This window comes from Vanellus vanellus (assembly GCF_965231255.1).
Source record: "Vanellus vanellus genome assembly, chromosome: 2".
In the NCBI taxonomy this organism is placed as follows: Eukaryota; Metazoa; Chordata; class Aves; order Charadriiformes; family Charadriidae; genus Vanellus; species Vanellus vanellus.
In genome coordinates, this window is record NC_138906.1 from 73,821,730 (window position 1) to 73,848,338 (window position 26,609).

General features: G+C 41.7%; 1 protein-coding gene across 1 annotated transcript; it reads left to right on the forward strand.

The window, feature by feature from the left end:
- Positions 1-283: 283 nt before the first annotated feature.
- ELOVL2 (ELOVL fatty acid elongase 2) lies at positions 284-24,074 on the forward strand (the record flags this gene model as incomplete). The annotated part of the gene is made up of 8 exons (XM_082499193.1): positions 284-376; positions 1,178-1,241; positions 6,505-6,692; positions 16,682-16,759; positions 17,898-18,069; positions 20,213-20,337; positions 23,163-23,297; positions 23,946-24,074. 8 exons carry the CDS (start codon positions 284-286, stop codon positions 24,072-24,074), a joined length of 984 nt encoding a protein of 327 aa, XP_082355319.1.
- Between the last annotated feature and the right edge of the window lie 2,535 nt (positions 24,075-26,609).

The window sequence follows — 26,609 nt, forward strand, 5'->3', positions numbered from 1 at the left end:
GACTTGCCAGGGGCAAACATGGTTCTTCACAAGGCAGATCTGCTAATGGTGGCTTCAGGCCAGGCTGGCATGGAGATATCTGGCATTCAAAGGCGCACGTAGCCCTTGGCAGCTCTTGCCCTGTGGAGATGCTCAGCTTCACTCTGTGTCTTTCTCCGCAGCTTGGCTGCATTGGCTCAGTGCTGAAGTTAATTCATCAAGCATAGCAGGGCATTGTTGGAAGGAGTAGAGGAAGAAACTGGCTGACCTCAGGCTTGTGGCAAAGAGTTGTTCAGGCACCGGCATGCAGGAAGCCACTGCCCAGAACTGGAGTCTGGGAAGAAGTACTTTGGAGAGGCCACCACATCTGACGGAGGGAAGGACTGTGTTGATCATGGCTAAGCTCCCAACTCAGCCACAAACACACATAAACTTGCTAAGCTTGCCAGCTTCGCAGCTTCATTGACTTAGACCTCAAAACACATCTCTGTAAGGTAGCCCTCCTCTTCCTGCCTCATCTTCCTCCCTCCCTACATGGCCTGAACTTCATTACTGGAAGTCTGGGTTCTCCTACAGACTTTTCTTAGGAACTCAGTGCCTGATTTAGAGAAATCTTAGTTGGCTCACCCCAAAGGTTTCTTTCTTCAAGAATAAAGCAATGAGATATTCTGGTGGTGCGCTGTCATTAGGCTGGTTGCAACCAGGCAGCTTTGTGAAGCTTACCAAAGGAACCACCAGCTCCTCTCTACCAAAACAAACAAACAAACAAACAAACAAACAAACAAACAAACAAACAAACAAACAAGAGTTGAGAAAATGTAATAAAAGCAAACAAAAAAGCATCTCCAGCAGAGTGAAAGCGACATCCATCACAGATGGGTTTGCTGTAATACTTGTCCTTTTTAATTTCTACAGTTTTAATTTCCCCTCCTAAAGAGCTCTGGTTTGGGCAGTTTCCAGTAACGAGGCCTCTCTTGTTATCTAGACCACAATCTGCCCTAAATCAATTTTTAAAGAGGCTTCGGGTTTTTTTCAGTAGACACGCTGTTGTGTACTTTCGAAATACTTCAGCATGATGTGCTCTTTGCCAGTTTGTTGTTGGTTTTTTGTTGGTGGTTTTTTTTTTTTTTTTAAATTGTATTCTCTATGTAAGCCATGAGATAATGTCTTTGTCCCATATCCTTTTTATATTTTTTAGGAGCACCTGAGAGCTTTTGACCGGGAAGTAAATGCATTTGTGGACTACATGTTTGGACCTCGAGGTAAGATCCTTCACCTATAGCCCTTTTAGGAAATAATACCTATTCAGATTACCACTTAAAAATAATAAATAGAAGCAGCCAAAATCTTCTATCTGAATAATCACTTATTGAAAAATGTGGACTAGGAAGAATCACAGTATTTGCAGGAACACACCATTATTGTACAAAATCTATCAATGCACTGCCTTTATAGAAAGCAAATAGTTTTGACTGTTTGACAATGTTATCTGTAATACAAATTAAAACCAATCACAGATTATATTGAAGGTGAACGAAGAAATGAAACTGAATTTTTTGTTTATAACTTAAAAAAAAAAATCACTAGAATTGAGAGTTCTTTGCCTCTGATAATATCAGAAGATTTCAGGTTTGCAGCCTGATGTAGATTAAAAAAAATTGAAAGTCTGGATTTTTCTGAAAGTGGAAGATCTGGTTTGGGACCGATTCTCATTCATAATCCAGTTATTGTTTGGTCCAGCTGCCTATCAAATAGCCTAATTCAGGAGGATGCTCAGAGCAAAAGCAAGAAAAGGCTTTTAGCACCCCGCAGGATCACATTCAAAATTTCAGTAAACAAAGAGACAAAAAGAACAGATGCATCTTTCTACTTCCTATTCTTGCTTTCTAAAAGAGTTTGGACATGAATAACTTGAATAACTGTAGCTTGGAGGTGCCTCGTGCTTTGTTAGGACTGAAACAAGTAACAGTCAAAAAAAAAAAAATACCAAAACCAACCTGAAGTAGGAGTGCGGAAAAAAAGAGAAAGGCTATGGCAAGGTGAGGTCGGAGCATCAAAGTCAGAGCTAAGAGAGCCAAGCAACTAGAAAAAAGGGGTAAGACAGGAGCTTAGATAACAGACAGTCTTCAGAGAAGGTCCCTGTAAGGCCATCTTGCTGCTGATAGGGCTGGGCTTAAACATTCCACTTCAGGAACAGCCTTGCAAACTTTTTCCCATGCTTAAATTGCCCATGTGGATGAACATATTCGTACGTATTCTAATTTTGTCGCAATAATGTTCCCCCGGTCCCAGAAACTGTTCTCGCTTAATTAGGAGGACAAGGGAAAGAAAGCTGTAGCATTCTTAAAATGAAGAAGTTCTCATTTTTATTAGCTGGCTGGCTGGCTACAAAATCTTTTCAAACATCTCTGCAGCAGATGTGATGCTTGAAAGAAAGATTTCTGGTGAAGAAACACTAAACAGCTTGGGAACTGCAGCAGAAGTGATTAAAACAGAATAAGTTATATTAATGGTTTCTACAATAGCGCATTTTAATATTAACAAAGAAGTGTGATCACAAGCATAAGAGGTTTTGTTGTTTTTTGTTTTTTGTTTTTTTTTTTTCTCAAATGGACATGATGTTCTCCTTCATTTCTCTTTCCTCATTAGTCCAGAACAAATTGTTAAAAGGAACAACTGTAGCTAATGCAATGCAGAATACCACACAGGTCTCTCTGGGCTTTTAGAAAGCACTTCAGTTAAACAAGTATTATTTGTATTACTTGCCAAGTACATCACCATCCCTCTCCAGACATCAGTGCTGAAGATAGCATTTGTTTGTCTCTGCCTCTTCACTATGATCTTTAATTTAACTGGTGGTGTAATGACACAGTATCATAAATTTTGTGAGTAACATAGCTCCCTCCAATGTGTTTATACACATAAGTAATTCACAATAAACTGCAAACAGTTTTAAATTGGATAGAGTGATGCCACAAATGAAAATCTCTTGAATTCTTAAGAGCTTCCCCAAATGACTAAAACCAACAAACCGTTCCCCTTCTTTCTCTCCACCAATTTTCATCCACAGTGCACACGTCATTCAGCAGCAGAGGCTTAAAAGGAAAGACAATGATGCTCTATTCTTTTAAAAATCAATCCCATATTTATGATTTATCTTTTATATAGTAACTCCTGAAATACTGGTATCACTGTACGGGGTTTAGTCATCATTACCAGATGTGGCTGAGGGCACAAGAAGAGACAGAAAGCCACGTGCTAGTTCCCAGAGGCAACCTCTGCTCACACTGGTAGTACCAGGTTAACACAAGCTGCAGTACTGCACTGCACGAATAAGGGGTGTACTACCAAAGATCTGAATTTGATTTCTGTGTAGGCATATTTTGTGCCTTTGTTCACTGGTGTCAGCTGGACTTTGAACACAAATTTACCTCAACGTTTGCTTTTGAACTAGCAGACCAGGTCCTTTGGATCAGGGAACAGAAGCCATATACATGCCCATCAGTTGCATCTCTTAATAAGAAGTGGTCTTCCAATTTGGTGTTGGTCCATGTTATTCTGGATAGGAAATTATCTAGGTTCAAGGCAAAATGAGAAACAGTGAAATAGCTATATAGTTCTGTTAGAGCACATTTTTCCAAGGTTGCCTTCACCTGCAGAGTATTGTGCAAAATTAAGGAATATTGAATTGCAGGAGCTAAATCCAGTTAATCGGTTGCTTGTTTCATCTGTGAAAGAAACAGAGGTGGTCAAGAATAGATATATTTTAATAAAGTTATGAAAAGGTAATATGCACTCCTCTTCTCCTTGATTGAGTGTGAACAGTACCAAGGCTTTGGTGCAAAGCCATCTACCCTCTGTACCTGAAAAGGTCTGCATCTACTCCGACACCAGCTGGCCAAAGCTATACAAAAACCTGAATCAAAATGTGTCTAAACTTCACTGATAAAAAAGCCTGATACCTTTAAAAAGCCTGGGAGGCCTGCCACTCATTTCAAAGGAGCCAAGGTTTCACCCCAAGGGTCTGGCACATCGAGGCCAGTGACCATGAATGAGCTTATTCACAGAGCGACCAGAGATTGTGGGCGCCTGCTCCTTCCCCTGCTGCAATCCAGGGCTTCCACACTGGGGCTTTATTCACTGCCTTGGTCTCAAATTCAGATGCTGTGTGTGTGCAACACTGTAAAAATAATCTTTTCTCCCTATTGACAGCATACCTTTATAGTACTCGAACATGGAGATCGAACCATCAGTCAACAGAAATACTTTTGATCTCTCCTTCTTCCAATAACTTCTTTTGAAATACACTCCCTTTGCTCTCCCTTCCTGCCACATAACAACCTACTTCTCATCATTCAGGGACAAGTGTAAGCGGAAACAAAATAGTCACGTTCCTTGGCTGCCATTTATAAACCACTTTCTGCTAATAACTGTCTTACCCTTCAAGGTACCAAGGTCAGGGTGGAAAATAATCAGTAAAGGTATACATTTTAATAATTTCTCTTGAAGTGGAAATAGTATAGATGTTAAAAATACTCGACATGCTGACCTGAACAAGCGCACGAGTTCTGCTTTTGTATGGATCAGCCCACACGCTTTGGCCACTCACAGCAAAGTGAAAACTTTCTGAGGGCATACTAGGGCAGCATTCAATGCTGTTTAGTTAATTTGTATTCTCATCTCTTCCAATTACTTTTCCTCTTTGAGCAAACATGCTGTTTTGTTATCTACTGATGCCAGTTGGCGTTTGTGCAAGTAACCTTTATACAAGTGTTGCAATCATCAGGCCAGGAGATCCTTCTTTAGATAGCAGCCTTGCTAACATGACTGCTTTCTACATCTTCATTTAAGACATCAATTAAATAAATTAAATCCTTATGCTCCAAAAACCTACACTAGATCAACGTTTATGTGCACAACCTTTACCCGTCCTGTGATTCCTGTGTCCTGTTTAGAGCCCATATGGGAGGAAAACCTGTTTGGAGCCCACATGGGAGCAGAATCCCCTCAAAAACATCCATTCGAGAGCTTCACACGTGGCTCGTGAACTTTAAGATGGATGTTGGAAGTGTTTTAATCTCACACTGAGGTGTTCTTAAATAGACCTTGAGATCTGAAGACAGAAATCAGGCTTTCTAGCATGGTAATGCACAACAAAGCAAGGCCACCCTAAAGGAAGGATGGAGCTTTGTAATAGATAGTTGTGCTGTCGTGACTGCTTTAATCCTACACCGCTCCTCTCCTAGAGGCTTTTGGGAGTCCAGAAGGGAGAGTCAAAACCAGGAGAGCACTGGACTTCCACAGTAACTTAGGTCTGGTTGAATATCTTTCCTGTAAAATAGCTAACATCCTACATGGAGCCCAAATCCCACAGATGTTACAGCCACTACGATGGAAGAAAGGTGGGAAGCGGAGGGAGACTGTAATGAGAAAGAAAACTGATGTTCACAGCCCTGTTCATAAGCAGATTACTCTAACTCACTTAAAATCTCACTTTGTGTATACCTGTATGCATATATTTCTGAGGAAAGAATAGTCAGAAAGAATACAGTACAGCAAAATCAATCGTCAACACTTTGTTAAATGCGTGGGCACATTTGATTTGTGCATCATCCATTGCCAGTCCTTTCCAAATTCAACACAGGCAGAAAAATAGTAAAGTATTTTTTCATGCACTGTGAATACCTTTTCTTCTTTTACAAGAAGGAGGGAGGGGGACGGGGGGGACAGGGGAGGGAGAAAAAAGAAAAAACATTCCTTTCGCTCATGACTTCCAGTGGCTCATAGGACAATGAAGTGGTGCCTCCAGATTTGCATAAAGGATTAGGCTTTGCTCATATACACTGAACTATCTGATTACTGCCAATGGGATTACTTGTGTGAATAAGGCAAGCAGGATTTGACCTTAATATTTCATTTTGAGACCAGGCAAATGGGACAGAAACTGTGAGAAAGCAAGCCCTTGCCTTGCCAAATATCTTTGATAACCATCAAAGTAAACATTTACCATTTGTTTTTCATATTTAACATTTTTGAAAAAATCTTCCCTTTGTATAAACGCTTTCTAGCGAATGTTATATACTGTCATACTTAAATGGCAAATGCAGAATTAAAATAATACATGAACTGGCAACTTTACATGCATACTTTGTATTTAATATTATCTGCAAACTGTTCATTGAGCAGATTAAGATGATTTAATTAAATATTTAAGTCAAAACATTAAATTGCATTTTAAAAAGCATATAAGAATGTTTTCTTCTTTTCATTTTACCTTTCCTGTTAAAATGAGGAGATTTAAGTGACCTCAAATTATTAGGGAATTTCATGCAGTTTTCAGCACACATTCTCTGAATAAGTATGCAGTTTCGGGGAGGTAAAAGCAATGGATAGCTCTAGTGAGAAAAGCACGGCAGATTCCCTCTCATGCTTCTAGCAGACTTTTTTCATGATGTGATCTGCCTTATTTTAGCAATATGTTGCCATAGCCTTCCTAATTGCCTGCTGCATGTGTTTCTTTTTCAGATGCCAGGGTTAGAGGATGGTTCCTTTTGGACTCTTACCTTCCCACGTTTTTCCTTACTGGAGCGTACCTACTCTGCATTTGGCTGGGCAACAAGTTCATGAAGGACAGGCCTCCTTTCTCTCTCAGGGCTCACCTCATTGTATATAACCTTGGGATTACACTGCTCTCCTTGTACATGCTCATAGAGGTAAGTGTTCTTCCACGCAGTGCGGCGGGGAAAGGTGAGCAATATACAGTTTTTAGCAGAAATACCTTAGCAACAGATAATCTCCGCTAGAAAATTTAACATCAACAGCAAAGTAAATTTAAGATCAAGAAAAGTCCCTTAGCAACTGGACAGCAAGTTGTACAGTACCTTCTCAGTTTAGATCTCAGCATGTTCAACTATCCTTCCTGAGCTACAGTCCGCACCTGGGGACCGCTGGCTGCTACTAGGACAGTGTGTACAAGCATGAATTTGAATCTGCAGCAGTCGCTCAGCTCAAACGTGGCTACACCTCATTCTTCAGCACCCATGAATATGCCCATGGACTGAGTTCTATTCGTATGACTGTCTATAGGTTGATTTTTTCTACATACAAATGCCCACACTTAAACGTGAACAGATTTATAGACGAGAGCAAGTACTGATTTATTTATGGTATTGGCAAGTCAGTGTTATTTTTCTGCTCTCCTGACTAAGCAGCTTTCCTCATATAGTCAGACAGTAAGAGACAGATATCACTTCAGCCAAAAGCAAGTGCTGTGGGACTTGGAGGCTGAATACGGTCACACAGATTATTTCCCAAGTACTTATCAGGAAGCAACATGCTCAGAGAAATCAGGATCCATTCATAACCAGAAAAGAGATTTGAATGCATCTGACAATTTTGCAACAGCAGAGGACTCAAGCAGTGCTCCTCAGTATAGACATGTGTTTTCACCTCCCCGGATGGTGAGCAGAAGCCAAAAGTCCCTATTTTGATATTATTTGGGAGCTCCTCATTCTCAGCCTTGTGATAATTGAGGTACTTTTAATATTAAAAGCGTTAACAACCATCACTTGTGGCCCTGAAAAAGAAACACTAAAAGACAAAACCCACAAAACATTTTCTGACTTGGCTTAAAGAGTGGCCCCGGGCATGAGAAGCGCTGGCTGAAGGATGTGCTTGATTGGTGCGACCTGCGGAGGCGTGAGGTGACATCGCTGCTTTGCCTGCACAGCCTCACAGCATTTCTTGCTCCCTGGGCTCCAGGCCACAACAGCAGTTTCCACAAGAAAAAACAAGGACTGACTGTTCCGTCAGCTGGACAAGAAACTCTGCAGAAGCTAAACAGGACCCCAAAGATTTCAAGTTTTAATTTAATTTGAGCTAAACACCAGGTGACTGGCCTGGTCAAAAGGCTGATGGCAGTTTAGGTTTGTGCCTTTGTGCAGAGGACTGATTGTGCTACACGGAGCAACAGAGCTCTGTCCTGGCCAAAGCTCCAGCTGCTTCAGCGGCTGCTGTGGGTGTCTGAGAGTGCAGCATCAGGCCCAGAGCGAAGGAGAAACCAGCACACAATTGCTGGAAGGTTTGATGACTCCATACTGATTGTCCTCCAGAATTTAAATCAGCCCTTTGATGTTTAAATCCCCATTTTGCTTGAAGGCATACAGATAGCTGTCTTCAGTAGCAGGACTCAGCACAAAGGATTAACTGAATACAAAACAAAAATACTGCTGCCTTCCCCTTGCAGGCTGATTTGGCCTGCCACAAGTAAACGAACAAACAAAAAGAATTTTAGCAAGTCTCACTTACGTGAGTGAAGCAAACTTGGGTTTTGCCGCCTTCGCATCTTTGTAGGAATTGTGTTGAGCCATCTCCTGTTTGGCCACCTTACTGCCCTGTCCTGCCTGAGGCTAACTTTGCTGCAGACTGTCTCCGAGTAGTGTTAATCCTCGGGTGAGCCCCTTTAGACCTTGATTCCATAGCTGGAGGCTGCTGATTTCTGTCTCCCAGACTGCAGCTGGGCAGGGCTGGCAGTGGCTTGTAGCTCCGCATTCCACATTTTTGGAGAACCCGGGGAGACATCACGACTCATCTGCACCACCAGCTGTTTTACTGCAGATTTCACTCTTGGCTCTGGACTGTCAGCCAAGCTAGTTTGACACTGTACAAAACACTCTCCCATTATAGCAATCCTGTATATTTTCGTAGTCTACTTGCCTGGTTCCTATCACAGCTTCTCCTGTGAAGAAACAGAATGGAATTTAAGACTTGCAGACCTGCCTGAGGTAGCTTCCGCATCCCTGCTGAAGGAAAACAGGCAAACGGGAAAGCAGAAATAATCTTCAGTACTGAATAAAGTTATGGTGACTCAACATTTCAAAACACCTCATTTCTGAAGCTTCTCTCTGGCCCTCATTCTGCCTGTTATGGACAACAAGCTCTTGCCTTAAAGAGTTACCTATATTTAAAGCATTCTGCACAGTAGTTTGTTATGTAAACAGAGCTGATTCCTCCAGTGAGTATGATCCAGGACTAATCCCTAGTTAGAGACATCTGTAACAGTTGTCCTATTCCTCTACCCTTCCCACTGTAGCACAGACAAATCACAAAATACTAAGTTCTATTATAGAGATAAACAAACAAACAAACAAAAAAACCCCACCAAAATCAGTTATTGGCATTGTTCTTATCCCTTCTGGGTTTCATCTATAAAGTGCCACGCACCTTTTCTTGTGATAGCTACAGAAGAGAGTGGGTGTTTCTTAGACGTTCGAAAGAAAAATATCTCATTCAAAAGAAAAATATCTTGTTCAAAAGAAAGGGTGTATCTCCAAATGCAGACTGTCCCACACGATGGCCTTAATGAGAAACACAATAAACCAGCTGAGGGGCGTACCCATGCTGCAATTCTTCATCTCCACGCATTAATCTCCTGAACTAGTTCAGCTGTCCCTTGACTACAGTTGATTTGTACAATCTCAAGGCAATAATACAAAGGTTATAGCAAGAAGTCATAGTAAAGAAGGCTGTTTTTAAATCTCCAGAGGCAGATTCCTCTTTTCAGCCAGAGCTCCGCGCACTGCTCCATGGGCACAAAATCTCTGGGAGTCAAATTTAGCTCCATGAGCTTTGAGGTCAACCAATCTCTAAAGTACTTGGAGGAACAGCTCCACGACAACTCTAAGACGCGTTATCAGCGTGAGGTCAGGTAGCCCTACTATATCTGAAAGACCAGGTCTAAAAAAAAACAAAACAAAACAAAACCAGCCCTGCCCAGCTGCCCTTATCCTACTGAGATGTCTCAGAACTTTTGTGTCAATAATTAGGTGCCTTCGAAGGCTTCCCAGAAGGGCAGTTTATTAGACCTTAATTTAGACATCTGAGTTAGGCAAAGGGATTTTCTTGAATTTGTCAAAGGCACTTCCCTCTTCCCACTGAATATAATGGAGAAACGGTGTACTTGGTTTTGGAGCATGGCTTTTTCAAGTACCTGAAGCTTAGACGCAAGTCCTGTGCCAGGTGCACTGCCAAAGGGGTCAGAAGACAAATCTCTCCACCTCTACCCCTACAAGGGAAAGCTGCATCAGAGGTTTGTTATTGGATAGGTATTCTGTAACATTAAGTGTTCATAGACCCAGATGAAGTCTACTGATCCAACAGTTTCCCGTAACATTGACAAAAATCTGCATAAAGAAAAACAACCACCACCTTTTTATTGCGATAAAAAAAAAAATATATCTATAGCAATTTTCACTGAAAAAAAATAAATCACAGAATCACATATGCTTTTCCTTTACAAATCTCTGCCTAAGATACTAAAAATGCCAACTAGGAGCAGAAAACCAGTTTACCATGAAAAGCAATCAGGTCTTTGGATATTTTAAATCGATTTCTTGGGCAAGTCAACTCACAGACCGCACTCCAGGGACCCAGTCAGAGGCACCAGAGGCCAAGATAAGGTTTTGAAGTAGACTGCAGGATAAAACTGTCACAATTGCAATGCTGAATTAAAACTGGAAACAAAGGAGACCAACGCTGATCTCTGAATTGTGAAATTACTCAGGCAAGGATACTCTCTCTCGTTAATAGGAAAAGACATAATCTCTACCACCATGGTCTTAGGCTGCTTTCCCCAGCAGTAAGTATCACCTCTGCCCTATTTAAATTAAATCTCAGCTAGTCATCAAGCTCTCACCCAAGTCCTTTTGTTGATCAGGCACTGAGAAAACCAGGACACTGGCACCATCTGGGTCAGATTAAAAAGGAGATCTAGAGATATGTGTCATTAGCATAGGGGTGGCGTGATGCCTCAAGCTGCCTGTATCCCCAGGTAGCTTCACAGACTTATTACAAATCCATAGGATTTGTAAGCAAGCAACCACATCCATGTGGGGAAGCAGGACTTGCATGTGAGGAACCCTCAATTCAGAGCAAAGGGGAAAGAGCAGAACCACACAAGTACTGCAAAGCCCTGTGCATTAACTTTTTTAGTGAAGACAGAAGAATACCCTTTTACCTTACAGGATTAAAAAAAAAAAAAAAAAAAAAAAAGTAAATTACCTTCAATTTACCTGTTTCTAGGAGCTGAAAATTCCCGCCCCAGTAAGTCAAATTTCTGAATTATAGTCATGACTTAGCAGATCCATAGGTGCCAAGACGACATGAGGATTTCCAGCAGTATCGGAATTGCCTTCTCTGCATCCTCTGACAGCAGGGAAAGGTCAGAAGCACAATGCTGGCACAATGAGGGCCACTAGCCACCATTTTTAGCCCTACACGTTGCAACTGAGATAACATCTCACAAATTGCTAGAAAGGCCAGTACAATGCCTGGAATTGGGGTAACTGGGCAAAACAAAAGGAACTAACCAAAATTAAGTGGAGCACTTCAACTCTGTTTTATTCCATCGTTCTAATGGCTGACGTGAGAAAAATTTGCTTCCTAACTGTGCAAATGTTAAAAAGATAGATCTTGAGTAGCAGAAGGTCAAAGTAAAATTTGAATAGTGCAGGTAATGAGGAAAGGTAAACAAAAAAGACATAGATCCTAGTTGGCTCGACTATCCTGGAATTTTACTATAGAAATCCAACTTCAACATAATAATTTTTTCATTGTTTTTAAAGATTGGAATAAATTATTTAGACCTTCATTAATTGTCTAGAAGTTAGCATACGTAAATTTAGCCGAAAAGCAAGGAATGCTTCTAGATCCATAAGATTTGGTGCTTGAGGTGAAGGCTTCCTTTGAAGTAATTCTTTAATTAGGACACAAAGTCTGTCTTAACCTTAGGCGAGCAAGAGGAAAAGAACAAAGTGAGAAACAAGAAATCAGGTGTGCTTTTCTATCATTCAGAAGAAGGAAGAAGTGAGAAAGACAAACTAGACAGCAAAAGGTCATTGAGAGTGCAGTGTAAAGTGGTGAAATGTAAGGACAAAAGTAAACAGGTTTTTTGAGCGAGTAAGAACTTTGTCTGGATAGAGTTAAATTCCCACATGTTCTTTGATCCTAATCAGATAATTTGTTTGGAGAACTGAGGAGCTGACTTTGCTGTTCTCATCTTCAGTTATTCTAACAGGACACATTGTCCTCACTTCTCAGTTTTCATCCTCCAATTTCTCTATGTCTTTTCTACTGACCTTTCTGAGCTCTGCATTTAGGTAAAACATTTAGCCTGCTCATGAAAGAGGCAGTGCTCTGGATCTCACCTGCCCAATTCGAATAGGCTTCAGAACTTTATTGGAAATCAAGAGTAAAATTTTATTTGATGAGGCTTTTTTTTTTTTTTTCAAACATGCAAATCTTCCAGTACAACCACTGGTGCTACAAAGTAATATAGAGAAGCTGTTCAGAATGGGACATGTAATCAAAGATTCATGGAAAATAAGCTTGGAAGGGATTTTGTTTAGCCTATTTGACTATCCCAGACAACAGCAACACACAAAAGAATCAGCATTCATAAGTTCAAGTCATTTGTTCACTAATCCTTCTAGCAGTCTCCTTAAGGGCTATTAAACGGAACTGGCTAGGAGTTTCTCAACAACATGGCTTTACTTTTGAAAAAGTTTTTGTTGACAGAAAAAAAAAATTCAGGCATTTCTCAAAACTGTGAACTTTCTGACCTCAAAATAAGAAAAAGCATGGGACCACTTACTTCCTCTGCTCAGGAATAACCAGTATCCTTCTCCTTATCTATCTGGTATCCTGCTCGGGCAGGATGAGAGACCCAGCATAGAGCCAGCTGTGCATATTGCAGCTCAGGATAGCAAACCCCAGCTGGTGTATTATGGAATTAGCCAATCTTTTTTTGGGCCACAACACATCTAATTATTGGACCTCTATCTAGACCCAAGGAGAGATGCAGAGCCTTACCAAGGAGTAGCCCAAAGCACGCTATTTACATTTCTGCCCCCATGAAAAAATTCTCTGCTGCATCATAAAGAGGGACAACAAAAGATTTTAATTGTGAAAATTCTCATGGGGTGTTTCCCATTGAGCACCTGTTTCTTAGAATCATAGAATCGTCTAGGTTGGAAGGGACCTTTAAGATCATTGAGTCCAACCATTAACTTAATACTGCCAAGTCCACCGCTAAACCATGTTCTTAAGTACCATGTCTACCCATCTTTTAAATACCTCCAGGGATGGTGATTCAACCACTTCCCTGGGCAGCCTGTTTGAATACAAATTTCAATATTTGGTATTGACTTCCCCTTCTGAACTATTTTGCAGACACCAAGGTGTGTCAGAAGCCTATTTAGGATGGCTCTGATAGGGAAAAATGAAGGCAGATCAAGCTGGCGATTATTGTCATGAACCAGAAATTAAAAGGGATCCTTCTGGAGGGTAAAGCAGTACATGTGAAGCTTTGCTGAAGTGTTGATTTTGGAATTATAACTAGAAGCTAAAAACTTGGTGAAAATAAATAGCGAATGGATGTATACTTGTTAGCACAAATAAATGAACTGAAAAATTAGAAGGGTGGGTGTGGTGGGAAAATCTGTGCATTTCCCTGGGACTGCAAACACCAATCCTCTCTCTGGGTAAACTGAAAATATTCCGAATGCCTTACACAGCTTGGTCATCTTCCAGGTGCTGATGCCTCACCCTCCATCTTTCTCCTGCCCTGGGACAAAGGGGAATACCTTGGTGCTTCCAGACATTTTGTCACTGAGAAAGCCCAACATGCATGGAGTTTTTTCTATAATTCAAAGAGCACAGAAACCGCAAACAGTAGAAATAGGACTACCCATTCAGAAAGCAACATTACTTTCATTTTTAGCCTACCTGTAGAGGACAGCTGCAGGAACAAGCTACAGCTGTGAAATTTTTGAGGCCAAAAACTTGAAATGAGCAGGGCTCAGGCCCTTGGGTCAGGGCCTTTGGTGCTTAGTTTGCTACTCAGCAAGGTGAGAGACTTTGGCACTGTTTTCTGGCACCTGCTGCCCCCCCCCCCCCCCCCCCTCAGCTGAGATTTCTTACAGAGGAACCAGGTCTCATTCCTGAACGATGTGATTTCCCATTTAAATTAAAAAAAAAAAAAAAGGGGGGGGGCAAGATTTAGATGGCTGCAGCGAAGCAAGTGTCATGAATCCTTGTTCTGTTCATACTTGAGCAGATGAGAAAAGGTCATTTGTTGGTATAAAAACTGGAATCTGCTAAGAACATTAGAGCGACAGCAAAATATGAAAACTGGACTAATAACAGGATGTTGCTACTTAGTATAAATTTTTCACAAGGCAGCATTTTCCTCTTTACGTGACCTGTTTTTCTAAATAGTTTCAAACAATGCATTTGTTAATATTATTTTCAGGCTAGGTTGCCAACAATGCAAAGCATTCAAAGAATTGTTTTATAGAGAGAGAGAATTTGTGTTTTGAAAGAGAGAGGGGATTTCTCCTCTCTTTAATACATCCTGCACTTGCACCATCTTTGTATGACTAACAATACCAGCAGCTTGACAGAGTCGTGAGAGTGCTCAGCGTGTGAAAGGGAACATAACTGAAAGAGTAGAAGTAACGTATGAGTTTGGCATCAGAGAAAAAGTGACCTAGTAACTGAATATCTTGTGTCAGGCTACCGGCTTCTGTTCCAGAAATGCAGCTTGCTCATTTGGTACCACTGGCTAAGCTGCTTACCTTCCACATCTTTGACAGCCAACAGGAAAGTCATGTCCTAGGATCACCAGGATCCCAAAAAAAGTACTCTGCCCTCCAGGTTTCCCCACTAATTTTTTATTGGGAAATTAGCCAGAAATCTTGAAAATGAGCTTGCAAAGTAGATCATTCAAAACTCAAAGTGGATTCTCCTCTTTTCCCTAAAGGAGACCCAGCAGTATGTAAGGCACCTACACCAGGGAATAGAAAAGTTGAGCTACAGAAAAGCTGAGATGAAAGAGCAAGGTTAAGACAGTCAAAACAGATCTTGTCTCTAAGCTGCTGGCTCTTGAAGCACCGCGGCAAATCAGAGGGAACTCTCCTGCCAATAAACGACTGGGGAATAGGCACACAGTACGATCTCCAAAATTTGGGATTATATAGAATCATGGAAGAACAAACAAAAGAGATTAAAGAAACCCCTGGAGCAAGAAGTGGTATTCTTGCCCCAAAGCTTGCTCTCTATTTGCATGCTAATTGTGACGAGTTGCTGATTTCTCAAATATAAAGTTAAAAATTTGTGATATTGAAAAGAAATATTTATTTTATTTTTGAGCCTTTAACGGTTCTCTCATCTCATTTTCCAATGTGAGAGCTATGAATAGAATACTTGAAAAACTCTTGAGATGTGACTGAGCAGGCCAGTTCAGCACCAGCAGGCAAGTTTCCTAACATTTACCACACAAGCAAACAACACACAAAAGAGATTTTTGAAAACTGGTCTACCATAATAACATATGTCAGAATATTTGTAAAACAGACTAAAAGATTTAGAATAGTAAACTTTTCTAGCAAATTTCTGTGAACAAACATTTTACCTACTATAGCGGAAAATTTTTTGAGGTTAGATATCTTCAGCAAAGCAAAAAGAAAAAAAAAAGAGATAGTTGTTAAAGGAAAACAAAAAGATGTTGAAAGATTAAAGTGTTTGCACAATTGGAATCTGAAAAAAGCAGATTCCTAATTATACATTAAAAGAGAAATGAACAAATTTGACTAATTTAAGCATAGGAAAGATATGAATTTACAGATATAGAAGCAATAGAATAAATCAGGTTAAATTGTTTTAATTAAACTTGGAAAAAAATGTTAAGAATTGCATACCTCTCATAAGGTAAAATTGTTTAAGAGCTTTAGGATAAAAAAATGTTATAGGCACATCACATCCTATCCACGCTGGCATCCAGGATTCTGCCTCCAGGTGAGTTCCCGATACTCCAGCACTGTTTGACTGTGCTGCTCCCAGCCAAGAACAAGATGAGAATTCCATTTTCTTCAGCTTTTCTCAAGCAACAAGACAGAGTTGCGAGCAAATCTTCAACAACAGCCTCTGCTGTACCTGCCTATCCCAAAAGTGGTCATTCTATAAAAACATTCCATATCAAAAACCACCATATGACTTTCTAGAAACTTTCTGCTCCATCCGAGTGTGGTAGCCTGACATTTCATTGCTTTGTCTGCTTCCCAATATGACATGGGCTAAATCTAAGAAATTGCTTGTATATCCATTCATATCTCCCTTCAGCACTATGGCCGCTCTCCTCTACTTCCTCCTGCGTTTAACACTGTAGAATAAAGAAACTGTATGGCATAAGGAAATAGTTGTCCCATTGCACTACTTTGGACTTGCTTTTTGTTTGCTTGCTTGGCATCGGGGATTACTCTCAAGGACGGCTTAGCTCAAGTGGCTGTGTTAAGCTCTGTTCCTACCGCTTCAGGACAGAGATACAATATTCAAGCACGAGCTTTGGAGTGAGGATCACTGCGCTAAGTAACAGGAGATTTTAATGGCTGCCTTAAAGGCTCTAAAGCCAGAGAAACGTAAAAGGTGTACCCTTTCTGTTTATGTGTCCAACACAACCGGATGCCTTTCCCATTTCAAAGCAGAAGATATTAGCAAGTTGTTTGGTTTAAGAGCATCATTTCACGGAAGGAGTGTGAACCTACTATACTTGTGTGCTGCTTTTTTCAATAAACACAGAACAGCCGCAGGGGTAAAAGCGAACGGCTACATCTGTTCATGAACATCATTGCTGTGTTTTCTGTTCCAGCTCATCCTTGCCACATGGGAAGGAGGATACAACTTGCAGTGCCAGAATCTCCACAGCGCAGGGGAGGCTGACATCCGGGTGAGAGACAGCGGCAGCTCAGTCCCCAGCACCCGCGGCAGTCCTTCCCTCTGCACCCTTATAACTGCCTTCACAGCAATTATAAGGATGTTATCAGCGACATCTTTAACACGAGGGTTTTAATCGGGTTGCCTAACATCTGATAGCAAACAAGCAGTGTTGTCTTTCTGACTCAGTACAGATGCGTCTGTATTGAATGCTGTAGAAAGTATGACAGGGACTCTTTTGAAAAGCCATACATCAAGATCTGTCATCAAAACAGCGTCACCTGACTATTAAAATAGAGAATACAGATCATTTAAAAACTTGGAACAAAAATCAATTATCTAAAATGTAACACTTATTGGGCTGTAGCTGGAAATGGATTTAAGCCCAACTCTGAACTCTGGAAAACTGCAAAGACATTTTGCTGGCTTGACTCATCTCTAGTTCCAGCCCTTATTTCTGCATTACAGCAATTCCATGTATTAACCCTCTGTCACTCCCCACGTCAGGCTTACTTTCCAAATAATGGTAGAGCTCAAGGGCAGAAAGATTGTTTAACCTATATAAAATTTTCCCCAACCCTCAAAATTTGTGTGTGTTATGGCAAGGAAAAGGTCAGTTAAATATCTTTTCCCATCAACAAGGTGTTTTCCCGCTTTCTGTTTTAACTAACAGCCTTTAAATGACCTAGGACATATCCTGAGCTCTGATAAAGAGTGTCAGCTCTAGAGGAGTTGTGACACCATTGTGTTGAGTGTCAAAGCTGCACTATTTAAAAATAAGATGCTCCCAGCAAAATCTGTTCAATGCCAGGAAAGTATAAATGGTAACACACTTAAAAAAAAAAACAAACACACACACACAAAACCCCCCCACAATGATAAAAAAAATTAGAACAATTAGAAAACCCTTCCTCAAAGTCTATTTTTCTTGAATTATATTTAGGTAATTACATATTTATATGATCACATTAAAAACAATGTGCTTATTGAAAAGGGAAATAAAATTGAAGCAAGTGCTTGTGCTCCTCCTTCTATAGGATATCAATGCCTTTCGGGAAGTCGCATGCCTAGGGACTGACAAAGTACAGCAATATTTAAGCCCTTTTACAGACAGATATTGATCTCCTGCTCCTTTGTTCTTGCTTGTACAGGTAGCCAAGGTGCTGTGGTGGTATTATTTTTCCAAAGTAATTGAATTCATGGACACTATCTTCTTTGTACTGAGAAAGAAAAGCAGCCAGATCACCTTCCTTCATGTGTATCACCATGCCACTATGTTTAACATTTGGTGGTGTGTTCTGAACTGGATACCTTGCGGGCAAAGTAAGTCTCCGTTTGCTTCAACACCTGGGGTACAAGTCACCTCTTGCTGCCAGAGGGGAACCGCACCACCAGGCAAAGCGAGTGTATCACTGTGCAATAGGACAGCACCCTTAAGGTTCATAGCCTGTGTTTCAGAACTGCCGGACATCTCCAGATTGCAGTAAAATTAAAAGCATAGGTAAAAGTTCAGGGCAAAAACATATCTGAGTGTTAGGCCCTAGATTTTCCACTTAGCTGCCACAACCTCACATATTTACTTCTCTTCCAACCACTTTTAGACAGGGTAACACTACTGAGTAGTACACAAGAGTGCTCACATACCAGACCCACTCCAAAAGCAGATGTAGGATGAAATCATGACACTAGTAAAATCAGTGTCAACTGCGACAAATGAACTCTATAGTAGTTTTACAAAATTTGACTCCTGTATACAATCTAATGTTCTGCTATACCAAGATACTTCACTTAAATAATCACTAACTAAAATGCCAGCTTGGGTTTGTTGGGTTTTTAAAATGAGAGTAAAGCATCTCTCTAGTAGTACAGCAAAAAAAAAAAAAAAAAGAAGTTTTCTCTAACATCAGGGATTGTTTTAGCAGTTACAAATTTATGTCATTATGCAGTAAAGACTTTTCAAAAGTTAATTTATAAAACCTTTAGAGAGTTTTGTGCTTAGGATAGAACTGAGGGCACTCAGAAGGCAGCAGACTAAACAAAATCAGCACTGCCTCCAAGCAAGTATGTAGCAAATCCCAAAATGACTACTTGAACTATGAAAAGAACTGCCAGAAGTAATCAATAAGATCTTATATTTCATATTCATAAGCAGCATCATTTGTCTTATTATACATTGGGTCCAATATATTTCACAACGGGAATCTCTAAATGACTTGGATCTTAAGAAGATTATTGTCATCTCCCCTGTTAAGGCCAGGAAGATGTTCCACGAGCTGCTCACTTGGTATTTGTATACTAAGTCCAAACAGCAGAAAACTACTTCAGGCACCTTACCACATGCATGCTTTTCCAGGTCTTCATACATTCAGAGGCTTCCTGTGGCATCATTGTCAGACCTGAGAAGAAAATCAGTTTTCTTACTTTGAGCTATTAAAGGGAGTCACCTCAGTCCACGTAATATTTCACAAAGAAACTTGTTGCAGGTGTTTTTCAGAACAAAAAGCAGAATTCACATTTGCTGGCACTTATTTTGAACAGTACAAGAATCAAAGGAAAACACTGTTATAGTTAGAAGCAGAGATCAAGGTTTTCATAGCAATTACGAGCTATTTCTACAGAGGTATAAATGATTTAGCAGGGGTTTGTGCTTTCTGTTGCATCTGAACATATTCCCCCTCACTTTGCTCTAGTTTTGCACTATTATAATAGAGTGGGAAAATCCATAGCTAATTATTTAGTAATTAAGTAATTAATCAGTGGAAAAAGCAAAACAATTGGTGAAACCATCTTGTACTTGTCAAGCACTGCTGTCAAACACATAAGCATACAGTAGACAGAGTAGTGCTGCTACTTCTCAATAGTCTGTAAGGTACAGAGGGTAATTACATTTCTCTAGAATTAGTAGTTAGTAACTACAGCTGATCAGAGCAGCGAGGTATTATCTAGGGTGAAATTCTGGAAATCTGCACCTAGCAGAAGAGCCACTGAAGAAAATGAGAGCAGTGCTCAAACTCAGCCACAGGAGGCAAGTGCAGTTCAGAGTAAAGCCCTGACTGCTGCCTCAGGGAGCAGGACAGCAGGTGGCTCCCAGGGCACTGCACCGCAGCACTCACCCACAGCTATGTCTAAAGCTTACAGCAGTAATCGAGAGACTCATCCCCCCCCTAATTTGGCAGGGGGAAAAAAAGCCATAACCTGTAAAGTACAGAAGAGAAAAGGAAAGTGGAGAAAATGAAAAATACAGGATGAAAATACAATATTCAGCATGAGAAAAACGCTATAGGAAGCATCATTCAGTTTGTCAGTTGTCCCTAGGACAGCATCTCTTCACATCAGGGATGTCTTTAGCAAAGGATAAGCACAGAGGGAAGATTTACTGCATGCAGGAGACATTGCTAACAATAAGATATTCTCTCACTTTTTAGCTGTTGGTATATAAAATGTTTCCCTTGTTGGATTTTTATAGGTTTCTTTGGGCCCACTTTGAATAGCTTTATCCATGTACTCATGTATTCTTATTACGGACTGTCAGTCATCCCTTCTATGCGCAAGTATCTGTGGTGGAAGAAATACCTCACTCAGGCACAATTGGTATGTATCTACTTTAATCTCATTTTTAACAAGCAGAAATCCTTCAAAATGCCAGAGTTGAATGACAGATAAATATTGCCATTTGCAGAATTAAGCCAGTTAGAATTTAAATCAAAATGCTACCACACAGAGTAAGTCAATAGCACAGCTTGCATAACTTAATAAAGGAGATGATGCTCAGAAATATTTTCTACAATACAGTAGAAACTCTACAGTCCATAAAATTCCATTATTTTTGATGTCTTGCATAGAAAATGGACATTTCTTAATCATGGCAAACAGACTGATTAAAAAATTATAAAAAAACCTGTTTGACAGAGCCAGCTCCAAGACGGACTCACCGCTGGCCAAATCTAGGCCTACCAGAAAAGCTGTAATAACCTATTTAATAAAGGGTAAAAAATGCTGTACAGCAGCTGAGAGAGAGAAGTGAAAAAACGTGCGAGAAATAGCCCTGCAGACACCCACGTCAGAGCAGGAGGAGGGGCAGGGATTCCCCTGCAGCCCATGGAGAAGACAATGGTGAAGCAGGTTGTCTCCCTGCAGCCCATGGAGGACAATAGTGGAGCAGATAGCCATCCTGCAGCCTGTGGAGGACCCTATGCTGCAGCAAGTGGACATGCTCTGAAGGAAGCTACAGCCCATAGAGGACCCCACACAGAAACAGGCTCCTGGCAGGAGCTGTGGCCTGTGGAGAAGAGCACATGCAGGAGCAGGTTTTCTGGTAGGACCTGTGGCCTGTGGGGAACCCAACTGAAGTAGTCCATTCCTGAAGGAGGGCACTGCATGGAAAGGACCCACACTGGAGCAGTTCTTCAAGAACTGCAGCCCATGGAAGGGCTCATGTTGCAGAAGTTTATACAGGACTGTCTCCCATGGGAGGGACCCCACCCTGTAGCAGGGGGAAGAGCACGAGGAGGAAGGAGTGACAGAGCCAAAGCAACATGGACTGACTGCAATCCCCACTCCCCATCCCCTGCACCACTTGGGAGTAGGAGGTAGACAAGACAGAAGTGAAGCTGAGCCTGGGAAGAAACAGGGGCTTAGGGGAAGGTGGGTTTAGGTTTTTTTGTCATGGTTCTACCCCAGCCAGCAGCTAGGGTCACGCAGCCACTTGCTCACTCCCCCCAGTTTGGATGAGGGAGAGAATTGGAAGAGTAAAAGTAAGAAAAAACACCTCATGGGTTGAGATAAAGACAGTTTAATAGGTAGAGCAAAAGCCGCACACACAAGCAAAGCAAAACAAGGAATTCACTCCCTACTTCCTGTCAGCAGGCAGGTGTTCAGCCATCTTGAGGAAAGCAGGGCTCCATCACATGTAATAGTTACTTGGGAAGACAAATGCCATAATTCTGAACATTCCCCGCACATCCCACCCTCCCCACCCCACCCCCCGCCCTTCCTCCTTCTTCTCCCAGCTTTATATACAAGCATGAAGTCATACAGTATGGAATATCCCCGTGGTCAGTTGGGGTCAGCTGTCCCAGTCATGTCTCCTCCCAACTCTGTGCACCCCCAGCCCACTCGCTGGCAGGGTGGTATAAGGAGCAGAAAAGGCCCTTGACTGCTCAGCAGCAACCAAAACCATCAGTGCACTACCAACAGTACTTCTCATCCCAAACCCAAAACACAGCACTGCACCTGCTGCTGGCAAGACAGTTAACTCCATCCTAGCTGAAACCATGACAATTTCTCACTATAATTCTCTGTTATTAATTGTCAATAAATTAATCTTCCTGAAATCAAGTCTGTTTTGCCTGTGACGCTAATTGTTAAGTTTCACCAACTACCCTCCCTGCCCTTATCTCAACCCACGAGGTTTTTTTGTCTCATTTTCTGCCCCTACTCTACTGTGGGGAGGAAGTGAGACAGCAGCTGGGTGGGCACCTGGCAGCCAACCAAGGTTAACCCCACACACAGTGGTACAACTAAAAAAGGCAAAACAATGTAAACAAACTCTTAGACAAGACAGAAGTTGTCTGCCTTCTATAAGTCTACTCCAGGAGTTGCTGTACCCAAAGAGCTGAGCCACACCAAAAGCTTCTATCAACACTACAGAAGGCTGAACGTGAAATAAAATTCCTTCACTTTTTTTATCTTAGGCCCTGTTCATATTATTTGGGAGTTCAGATGTTTGCAGTGAGCTTAGAAACACCTGTGTAGAAACGCATTTAGCAAACGCTTTTTCTCCGAGCCAAGACCATCCCTCCAGTTGAAACCCGCTGCCCTGTTTGGAGCACACCCCACCATGTGGGACAGAGGGCACCCTCAGCTAGCTGGGGAGGATCAGATGCACCAGCATGGGCTGTGGTTCACAGTCCTAAACACTGACAGCCTTCTGCAATTCCTTCTCCAGCTCATTTTTACTTCATTTGTCCCCATCTTATCTCCATTAATGCAACCACCAGCCTACCTGAACTTCTCCTCTGGACCTGGGATTTCCGTTTTCAGTTCAGTCTTCTAAAGCTATTGCCTGGAGCCTTCAGAGTTTTCTCAAGTTTCTGCCCAGTAACAAAGACAATGCTGTACCTGGCATGACAGTCTGGAAGACAGAACAACCCCTATTAAAATAAAAGGGCTTTCATTTTGCCAGCTGGGCCCCATCAACTCATGTTTTTAGAAATCTGACCCCTTAGTTGTTTTTATTTTTTTATTTCATAAGGGTGCCATTTTAACTTAGCCCTCACAGTACATTCACAGGTTCAGAAAGGGATAATTTTCAAGAGTACTCGAACCTTGAAAGAGCAGAACTAGGTGACTTTATCTGATTTAGCGAGCACCAACACTTTCTCAGAAAATACTCACGTATGATCTTTCCTCCACAGATCCAGTTTCTGCTCACTATTGTGCACACACTCAGCGCAGCTGTGAAGCCATGTGGATTCCCATTTGGCTGCCTCATGTTCCAGTCCTCCTATATGGCCACACTGGTCGTTCTCTTCATAAACTTCTACATTAAGGTAAGCAGTCTTCCAAGAGCTTTCTGACAAGGGTGAGGAAGAGAAAGAACTTTTTGCACAGCAGTCTTGATGAACTCATGTGCAGAATTAGCATCAGTACCTAAAATGTATTAAAATATGTACATCAGTTAAGAATGCAGTAACATCTGCAAGAAAGAGTTCGACAATGACGACCTCCCCATTGCAGCTCAGCTCTTCCATAATGCAATGAAGTGCAGTCTTGCACCAGGGCTCAATTCTGTACGCATATAGCAAGTACTGCATTCAGGACTTGGGAGATCTGAATTTGCTCTGTTGGGCAGCTTTTTGAGTCTTCCTCCCTCCTGGGAAAAAACAGGCAGCTCAGTCTTTGCATTGTTTACTTCAAACTTTTTAGCAGAGACTACTCCAGCCTGCACACACACATAGACCTTCCAGTGAAAAGGGCTTAAAAAATCTCATTTGACATCAAGAAGCATTACAGTAATACTAGTACAGTAATATCATGCACAGCAGTGAAGATAATAGAGTTCCCTTAACATGGTCTGAAGCACATCTATACATCTGCATGAACAAACACCAGGCAGCTCCACTTTACAGTTAATCATAAGTAGTGTTTGGGAGTCACTAAATAAATCCAAGTATTTACTTTGGATTTTGCTTTTATAGACATACCAGAAAGCACCTTCAAGAACAGCAATAAAGGAAACCCCTGTCACAACAGAAATCAAGAACGGTTTCCATAAGGACTACTTTGCTGCTGCCAATGGATTCCTGAACAATAAGAAAGCACAATAAGTATAGTATTTCCTATGATATTTTTTTTCTAAAAAAAGAAGAAAACAAAGACTGAATTACAAGCTTTAGCTTAAAACCCATTTGAATACGTTTATCAGTTCTTTGTACCAGATGCTTATTAATGTACTGCTATTTAGGTTTTAACAAAACACGTAGAATTACTTGTCCTGTCAAAAATCACCATCAGAACGAGAAGGCCAAGATCTTTCTCATGTGAAAAAAGAAAAACCTTTCTCATCTCTAATGCGGACACAAAAACGCCTTATAAAACACTTCACGGGGAAATCCATCAATGCCTTCAAAACGTTAGGACTCTGTTCAGACTGACACGCGGAGCACGGTCTGTGCACGCCAGAGGTGTTGAGGCAAGGCTTCGCAGCGCGCCTGACATATTCAAGCTAAACTGTGGTCAAGGTCAAAAAAAAAAAAAAAAAAAGCGTGAATCATACTGTTTCCCATCACCATACCCCTCTCTGCTGCTTCCCAGCCGTTCCCCAGAGCACATTCCCTTCTGTGGACAGTAGCGAGGTGCAGCTGCGGCTTTGGTCCCACAGGAGCTGGCAGGAGCTTGCCGCTTCAGGGGGCTGGACTGGTAGCACTTGGTGCTGCCCCGTAGGATATTTAGAATATATGATATTACACGACGATATGGGGGTTTTGAGCTCTAGTCAGAGCAAAACAAGTCACTTCAGATGTGCTAAATTAATAGGAATTCTGACTAAATGGATTTTGAAAGAAACAGGAGCTCAGCAACTTAATGAAAATAAATCCTTTGAGTGTAAACGTGCACAAAGTTAATCCTATACAAACACTGCTAATTTGAAGCAACTGGCATACCAAATATTGATTGGAAGACAAAGTCTTAAAAGTGAATTCAGCAATCAGCAAAGCACATTATATAGGAATTTCTGTGCTAGGTTGACCTTATTCAGACTGGTCTCTGACTGGAGAAACAGGTGGGACTAGGGAACAATCCTCTGCAGGGAAAGCAAGGAGATATTTGCTGTCTGCAGCTGCAACAGTGAGTCTCACACAAAGGCCAATCCCCATCTTCACTGTTTCAGTTAGCTGTCTTTACCTCCCGCTTAAATGACAAGAAATTAAGAATTCCCTGAATTAGCTTTGGGGATCTGCCCTCACGCTTTTCTTATTTAGCCCCCTTCAAAATCTCTACTGTAAGTGGACACAGCCTTTTTCCTCTCCCTTTCTCACAGTGAAGCAGTTCTGGTCTCTTCCAATCCGGTGTGTATAAATTCTCCCAACAAAAACACCGTTCGGAGCCTCCCCAGCCCAGCAAGCCCCTCAGCCCAAAGCATTTCTGTAAAGGTACCGTGTCCTCTCCCCACTGTCACCCTACAGGGTCCCAGGGCAGGAAGGGGACAAACCACCTGCACAGCCCAGCACAGAGGGACCAAGCAGCTGCAGAGGGTCCAAACGGAAAGGACCCGAGTCCCATTCCTCCAGTTCTTCTCCACCTACCGGGTCAGTTATCCCCCTTAAACTGTCTGTCATCAGGGGGTCTGGCAGACCATCAGGCGTGAAGGTTTGTGCCAGGGAGCGGTGCGGGCGCAGGGCAGCCACCTGAGAGATGGCAGCCATGAGGGCTCGTGGGCAGGAAGGGAAGAGGCTGGGGAAGCAGTACAGTACAGGGGAAGAACAGACTGTTTTGTCCAGCAAAAGCAAGAGCAGAAAGTGGCACAGAGAATCATAGAATTGTTATGGTTGGAAGAGACCTTTAACATCAGAGTCCAACCATTAACGTAACACCGCCAAGTTACCACTACACTATGTCCCTAAGCGCTACGTCTACATGTCTTTTAAATATCTCCAGGGATGGTGACTCAACCACTTCCTTGGGCAGCCTGTTCCAATGCTTGATAACCCTTGCAGTGAAGAAATTTTTCCTAATATCCAATCTAAACCTCACCGGTGCAACCTGAGGCTGTTTCCTCTTGTCCTATCACCTATTACCTGGGAGAAGAGACCAACTCCCACCTCGCTACAACCCCCTTTCAGGTAGTTGTAGAGAGCAATAAGGTCTCCCCTGAAGGGTGTCTCAGGTCAGAGTTCAGTTTGAATTTGTACTTGAAAGTTCCATTGGATCCCATCTGTCTCCAGCCAGTTACAGCTCCATCACAACGTGGATAAAACCCTTCTGCTCCAGCAAACTGAAATCCCCACAGTGCTGCAGCACCAGCAGTACATTTGAGTAGCCTGGCTGCTGAACTACATCATCAACTGGGCAATCAAAATAACTGCAATATTCAAATGCTTTTACAGCACCACCACAGACATACATCTAACTGGTGCATATTCACATTTACTTGCTCTTTATGAAGCTGGCCACAACAAAAGTCAGTGTTTTGCTTTATTTCACATTTGATAAGGAGGAAAGCCAGCAGCCAAAAAATAAAACCCGAGAAAACCCAAACCCCACAGTCACAAAGCCTAGACTCTATGTACATACTAGTTCTCACTGGCCCTTCCAGCAATTTTGCTTTGTAGATCTTTCTGGTTGATACTATAAAACTCAGA